Raw genomic sequence first — 7,831 nt, 5'->3', positions numbered from 1 at the left:
GAGAGATCATCGATTCAAGTCGTATCAGCGTTCCCTCTTTGATGAAGGATCAGTCAATGCTGTCGAAGGAGAGTTTTTCTGATTGGAGAGAAGATCCTGAGCTCCCACCCAAGTTGCACGAGTATTGCTTCAATGTCAATCCTGCAGGAGTAATAAGGACCTTAAACAAGATGGGGGATAATGTTCAATGGCCTAGAAGAAGTGATAGGCCTGGGGAGAAGAAGGATCCATCCACATGGTGTGATTTCCATTCAGATATTGGTCACACTATTGACGAATGTGTCGCGCTTAGAAAGGAAGTTGCATACTTGTTAAAGAAAGGCTACCTCAAAGAACTCTTGTCAGATAGATCTAAACCTTCAGGGAAGGAAAGAGAATCTAAGCAAGGAGGTCCTCCACCCCCACTGCCAATTGTCAAAACCATCTGTTTCATATCAGGAGGGTCAGAAGTATGCGGTCTAACATATTCAGCAGCGAAGCGGCACACAAAAGAAAGCAACAAAGAGCAACCAAACAAGAGGGAGAAGTCAAAGATAGACATCCCTATCATGTTTGAAGAAAGCGATGCAGTAGAAGGTCATCATGACGGCCTAGTGATCTCACTCCCAGTTGGAAACTGCATGATTAAGCGAATCCTAGTTGATAATGGAAGCTCTGCAAATATCATCATGCTAGACACCTTGAAGCACATGAACATAGATGAGAAGAATATCGTCAACAAATCAACAATGCTAGTAGGATTTTGGGGGGAAACCAAGAAGACAAGTGGAGAGATTACATTGGCAACGTATGCAAAAGGGATCAACCTGCAAGTCAAATTTTTAGTGATCGACACCCTATCATCATACAACATGATTCTGGGAAGACCCTGGATACACGAAATGAAAGCCATCCCTTCTACGTACCATCAGGTCATAAAGTTTCCTACTAGATGGGGAATTCAAGAAATCAGGGAAGATCCTAGGGAAGCCAAAGAATGTTACTAGATAGCACTGAAAGCAACATCTGCAGAAAAGAAGCATAGCAATCAGAGGGTCAGCTGGGCCAAGAGAAGTTGAGTATATCTGAAGAGCAAGAAGCTACAGAAGTCCAGCTGAACCCCCTACATCCAGATCAGAAAGTTAGAATAGGATCAGAGCTGAAAGCGGAACTCAGACAACAAATTTACGACTTTCTGGAAGAAGAGAAAGATGTGTTTGCTTGGACCCATGAAGACATGAAAGGCATTTCCCCAGAAGTTATCACCCACAAGTTAAACGTAGACCCAATGCATACACCAGTGAAGCAAAAAACAAGAAAATTCGCGCCAGAAAGGAACAAGATCATCAACGAAGAAATTCAAAACCTACTGAAGACTGGAAAAATCAGAGAAGTAAAGTACCCAGAAGGGCTTGCCAACGTGGTGGTAGTAAGAAAGAAGAATGGGAAATGGCGGATCTGCATAGACTTCATGACAGGCTAAAGTCGTATCACCTAATCAAAAATAATTACCTAAGTCCACTAGCTTATGCAGATAGGGAAGTAGGGTCGAATCCACAGGGAAACAAGTCTTTCTACTCCTAATTAATTATTATAATCTAAATTATTAAAGTAACCAATATTTTTGTGAATAAAAGTCTATACTACGAAGAATATAAGTAGGGAGAATAAAGGATAGAGAAAAATCAATGAATTAAATACCTAGGGCATAGGTTTACCAATAAATAATACTCCAGGGTAAAACATAATAATCAATCATCAATGCATCAATTAACCAGATTATAAAGGGCTTTCGCTACGTATTACAATCACAGAATTAATCTACCGGTATTAAATCTCATCTCTCGAATCTCGACTTAACCATTTATAAATTAACCTGCCTATTGAAACTAGACCAAAACATCAATTCTCATCTCTCGAATCTCGAATTAATATTGTCAAACTCATGCATAAAAGATCAGGCCTAATCTAGTCACAGAGCATTAAATCAATCAATAGGAAATCAATTAAGCATTGATAATTAACAACAATAAATTACCCCTTCATATTATTCATGGATCCCCACAAACCCTAGAAAGAGAACTACTCAAGCATAATTAAATCTAAACTAATCAAAGCAATAATAGAAGACATGATAGAAGAAAGAAAATAAATAACTGAAATTAAACCAAGAGTTGTAGAGAGAGAAACAAGAGAGAAAATAATACTAAGAGTTTAATTAAGAGAGAGAGAGAGAGAGAAAAGTTAGAGAGAGAAAGAAGTAAACTAAAACTAATAAAAACAAAACTAAAACTAAAACTAATTAATAAATCTAAACTACCGAAAATCCTACGTGAAGAGTTTTTCTCCTAAAAACCTCACTAAAAGTTAACATAAATAGGCAAAGTAACCGCCTCACCTAGCTAGGAGTCATAATCCTAACTAAAGACAACTAATAAGCCTACTTGGTTTTAAAAACAACAAACCCAAATCCAATAAAATGGAAGAAACAAAGCAACTGCCCAACGAAATTGAAGTGCATCCTAACGGCCCAGATACAAGCTCACCCGATTGGACTTTGATCCACTCGATCGGGCCCGCTTATCACGCCTAGCAGCCCAGCAACTGATATCTTGTGATCGGGTTTCCGTTTTCCTTGAGCCCAACTCTTAACTTGATTGATTAGCTTCTAAGAACTTGGACCTCTTTAATAATCGAGCTCTTAATCACCAAACTAAATTAATTTAGTTAGGCCTTGAGGTTCATATATACAGTCATAAAATACGATCAAACTCCAATAATATTGTAGTGGCTTAATAAGCTCGGGAATTGTCATAAATCTGCAAATTCCTACAAAATAATACCAATTCTACAAAAACACTAGAAAGCGAATATTAGTAATAAAATTAGCTCCGTAGAGCTCAAATAAGCACAAATATGACCGTGGGACGGGGAATAAAATATATATAAAATAGACTTATCACTTCACAGACATCAACAAGGCTTGCCCAAAAGACCCATTCCCTTTACCTTATATCGATGCCATAGTAGATGCCACAGCAGGACACGAACTGCTATCCTTTATGGACGCCTACAGTGGTTACAACCAGATCCTCATGTATAAGGACGATCAAGAGAAGACAACCTTCATTACCAGTCAAGGAATATACTGCTACAAGGTGATGCCTTTCGGATTGAAGAATGTAGGGGCAACGTACCAAAGGTTGGTAAACAAGATGTTTGAAGAACAAATTGGAAACACGATGGAAGTCTACATAGACGATATGGTAGTTAAATCCAAGAAGGCAGAAGATCATGTCAGAGACCTTAGAGAAGCATTCGTCATCCTGAAACAATACGGGATGAAGCTAAATCCCACAAAGTACACATTTGGAGTACAATTAGGAAAGTTCTTGGGATACATGGTTACGCAAAGAGGAATAGAAGCCAGTCCGGAACAAGTCAAAGCCATCCTAGATCTAGAGCGGCCGAAATCCAAGAAGGATGTACAAAGCTTAACAGGGAAAATCGCGGCATTGAACAGGTTCATTTCAAAGTCTTTAGAAAAGAACAGAGCTTTCTACGAGGTACTAAAAAAGAACAAGGAGTTTAAGTGGGAACAAGAACACGATGAAGCATTCCAGAAGCTGAAAGAATACCTAGCCAACCCGTTGATTCTCTCCAAGCCCAAAGAAGAAGAACCACTCCAGCTATACCTTGCAGTATCTGAAGGGACGGTCAGCGCAGTTCTCACAAGAGAAGAAGAGAAGGAACAATTTCCAATCTACTACGTCAGCAAGACCCTACTTAGTGCGGAAACAAGATATGCATCGTTGGAGAAAATCATTTTAGCCTTGTTCACTGCTTCAGTAAAGTTACGTCCATACTTCGAGAGTCATTCCATACAAGTACGAACCAACTACCCCATCAGAGCTATCATGAGAAAATCAGAAATGTTAGGAAGGATGGAGAAATGGGCCCTACATCTAAGCAGGTACGACATACAGTACGAACCCAGGACGGCGGTCAAATATCAAGCCTTGGCAGACTTCGTGGCAGACTTCAGCCCTACCCTTGAAGAAGAAGCACAGAAGGAAGTACTAGCTCTACAGGAACCAAAAGCTACACAAAAATGGACACTCCATATAGATGGTGCAGCAAACATACGAGGAGTAGGCTTAGGAGTAGTACTGACATCACCCCAAGGAGACAAGATAGCACAGGCAATAAGGTGCAACTTCAAGGCTACCAATAATGAAGCTGAATATGAAGCACTAATTACAGGGCTAACCGTTGCAAGAGATATGAAGATACAACACCTGGAAGTAATTTCTGATTCTCTACTCATGGTAAACCAAGTCAACGGGCAGTATGCAGCAAAAGACACTAGAATGATTGCCTACCTAGAAGTCACAAAGAAGCTCATCAAGGAATTCAAGATAGAACAAGTACCCCAAAACCTAAACACCGAAGCAGACACATTGGCAAATTTGGGGTCAAACATCAATCCAGAAGAATTTGGGGCAATCCCACTAGTACATGTACTCTCACCAGCCATAGAGAAGGAATCAACCATGAGTGTCTACGAAATTCAAACAGGCCCTACAGAAGAAGAAGACAACAGTTGGATAACACCTCTGAAAGAATACTTCCTGGGCAACACGAAACCAACAGGGAAAGTAACAGCTCAAGCATTCGCTCAGAAAGCCTCCAAGTACTGCCTAATCAGCAATGTACTCTTCAAGAGATCTGCAGCAGGACGTTTCTTAAGATGCCTGGAAAGAAAAGAAGCTCAGCAAGTCTTACAATCCCTACACAGTGGAGAGTGCGGAAATCACTCCGGAGGAAGGAATCTAGCCAACATAGCACTTAGAATGGGATACTATTGGCCCAGTATAAGGAAAGATGCAGCTGAGTTCGCCAAGAAGTGCCTAGCATGCCAAAAACATGCGCCCTTGACACACAAGCCATTAGAGGAATTACACTCAACATTGACACCGTGGACATTTATGAAGTGGGGAATGGATATAGTAAAGCTACCACCGTCATCAGGACAGAGAGTGTACTTCTTAGCAATGACAAACTACTTTTCCAAATGGATTGAAGCAGAAGGGTACAAGGAAATCAAGGATAAGCACGTCATTTATTTATAAAGAGGAACATTCTAAGCAGATTCGGGGTACCAGCAGAGATCATTACAGACAATGGGTCCCAATTCATCAGCAACAAAACCATCAAGTTCTGTAAGGAATGGAACATCTCCCTTATCACATCTACACCAAGATACCCACAAGCAAATGGACAAGAAGAATCAAGCAACAAAGTCCTTATAGGCAACATGAAGAAAAGGCTGGAAGGAGCTTAAGGAAAATGGGCAGACGAACTACCCAACATATTGTGGGCAGACAGGACAACTCCTAAAGGCGCTATAGGTCATACCCCTTTCTCACTGGTGTACGGATGTGAAGCAGTAATCCCAACAGAGGTAGGAGTGCCTACAGCAAGGTACGGGCTAATGACAAAAGAAAGAAATCAAGCAGAACTAATTCACAATTTAGACACAGTGGAGAAACTTAGGGAAGATGCACAAATAAGAATGGCAGCATATCAACAGGAAGTAGCAAGATCCTTCAACAAGAACGTTAGAGTTAAAGTCTTCAAGCTAGGAGATTGGGTCCTCAGAAAAGTATACGAAAACACCAGGGAAGTCAATGCAGGAAAGTTAGCACCCAACTGGGAAGGACCCTATGAAATCACGAAGGTAGTAGGTAATGGAGCATACAGACTCAGGAATGCAGAAGGAAAAGAAGTGCAGCGAAGCTGGAACGCAGCACATTTAAAGTTATATCATTTCTGAAGAAAGGTACGCAGTTGTCATTTCTATTTTGCCTTTTAATTTATACAAAAAAAAAAGAAAACACAAAAAAAACACGAAAACAAGCAAAAATACAAAAAAACAGAAAACACAAAAACACAAAAATCTCCAACAACCAAAATCAGCACGAAAGGTACTCATCTATCTCTATCTTTTGTCAATTTACTTTATGATCATTATGAGTACTGACTTTGGCATCGGAGGGCCGTTGGGGAAACCCACAACCACCCCTCAACTTCTTCTGTTTTGCAAGGAACACGACTGACATTACTGAGCAAGAATGCAACAAGTCCCTTCACTACAGAACAAAGACAAGTCATTCCTAAGAAGAACATACCTACTATCCTTACAAGACATACAAACACATGTAAGTAGCATCACTACTGTAATACAACTGTAATACATTCGTGATACAGCTGCAATCACAACACACTATACAGAAAAGACAATCACACAGCAAGAAAGATAGAAATACTTAGTCGCGTTGCAACAAAATGAAAGAAAGCATCCAGCTACAGAAGTGTAGCGCAAAATAAAAACAAATTATCCAAACTGCACTAAGGCAGTACACAGAAACAGCATTCAAAGTTTTACATTTTTTTTAAAAAAAAAAAGGTGACACAGCACCAGCTAAACTAATTCTCCCCCATGTTGTCAGCAGGAACTACATCTTCAGCAAGAGGCTTCATCACCTCTGGGGCATCCTTAATCTCTTCATTGTGAGGAGAATTCACTTCCTCATCAGCAAAGCTCAGCAGTAGTGATCCAGGAGCAGCAGTCCCTTCAGGAAACGCCTTCTCAAAAGAAGCCTTATCACCATCATAGTCCCAAGCCTCATGCTTTCCTTGCTGGAACTCCTCCATCATCTCAAGACGTGCCTTCCCGTAGTAGTACGTAGCAGCATCAATGGCCTCATTAGCAGCTTCCTTCAGGGTACCCTTCCGCCCGTCCCGCTCAGAAATACAGTCCCGGTGCTTAGTCCGTTCAACCTTCAAAGCCTCAGAAGCGGCCTAGTATTTGTCAGACAGAGCATCACGTTCCTTCTTCATAGCCTCACACACCCGAGAAAATTCTGACACTTTGCCTAAAACACCAAGGCAGGACTGAAGACTCTACACAGCAAAGATGAAGTGTAAGGAACATATTTCAATAAGGTCGATTTTATTTAAAAAAAAATTTGGAGTATACTATACCTGGAAAGACTGTACGGCCGCCTCTTGTGAAAGGTCAGCAAAAGTCATCGAAGATTGGCGATCCTTGAAGGAAGGAAATAGCAGGGTATCTACATGCGGAGCAAGGGAGTCAAAAGAAAATTCAGCAGCGTCAACATCAATGGGCATCTCCAATTTCCTCTTGAGACTGGGACGAGACGGAGGCGGAGGAGGGACACTCTTGGGAGCAACCATCTTGATAGGAACAGACTCAGAAGTCTGGGGTGACGAACGAGACTTAAGACGACCCAGGATGGAAGACGTGCTAAGAAGATCATGAGACCTCAGTGACCTTGATGTATCAACAAGGAACATAGCTTGTTCAAAAAGTAATACAACAGGGAACACAACAAATGCACACAACAAGGAATACATCAAATGTATATAGCAAGGACGCTAATAATCAAATAAGATTAACAATTGTATGCAAGTATATTCAAACATGATACATCCAATTCAAAATAAAAACCACAAACTAAACTGACATCAACCACACATTCACAAAAGTATAAGAACAGCAAAACATCGAAACACAAGAAAGAAAGAAAACAAACCTTGAGACATGGTTGGGGCAGCTTTCTGCTCGGAATCAGAATCGTCCAAAGACTTAATTTGAATAAGTGCTTCAGGTTGTGTCAACTTGATGAAAGATCTCTCGTCTGCACTCAACTCGTACAACTTGTCTATCAGGGATTGAGACTAAGAACGCTGCTTCAATTTGCTGACTGCAACCAACAAGCAAATAAGCCCAAATTAACAAAGAGGGAAAGAAAAACATAAAAGAATA

At 40.6% G+C, this 7,831-nt stretch overlaps 1 protein-coding gene across 1 annotated transcript; it reads left to right on the top strand.

The window, feature by feature from the left end:
* The first annotated feature begins 3,041 nt into the window (after nucleotides 1-3,041).
* Nucleotides 3,042-5,815, top strand: LOC145594149 (uncharacterized). The gene is made up of 3 exons (XM_081650485.1): nucleotides 3,042-4,110; nucleotides 4,243-5,020; nucleotides 5,368-5,815. The coding sequence occupies exons 1-3, from the start codon at nucleotides 3,042-3,044 to the stop codon at nucleotides 5,813-5,815; spliced, it is 2,295 nt and encodes a 764-aa protein (XP_081506611.1).
* The last annotated feature ends 2,016 nt before the right edge of the window (nucleotides 5,816-7,831 follow it).

Source organism: Chenopodium album, chromosome 19, assembly GCF_948465745.1.
Source record: "Chenopodium album chromosome 19, dcCheAlbu1.1, whole genome shotgun sequence".
Lineage (NCBI taxonomy): Eukaryota > Viridiplantae > Streptophyta > Magnoliopsida > Caryophyllales > Amaranthaceae > Chenopodium > Chenopodium album.
The sequence above is the reverse complement of the archived record's forward strand: the minus strand, read 5'-3'. Positions and strand labels throughout refer to the sequence as shown.

What these genes read in the sequence shown, in the direction of transcription:
- LOC145594149 (XM_081650485.1), top strand. Translation starts at nt 3,042, where the DNA reads ATGGACGCCTACAGTGGTTACAACCAGATCCTCATGTATAAGGACGAT. An exon ending in ATGGACACTCCATATAGATG is followed by an intron (nt 4,111 to 4,242) that starts GTGCAGCAAACA and finishes CACTAATTACAG; the next exon opens with GGCTAACCGTTGCAAGAGAT. An exon ending in CCGTCATCAGGACAGAGAGT is followed by an intron (nt 5,021 to 5,367) that starts GTACTTCTTAGC and finishes GTGGGCAGACAG; the next exon opens with GACAACTCCTAAAGGCGCTA.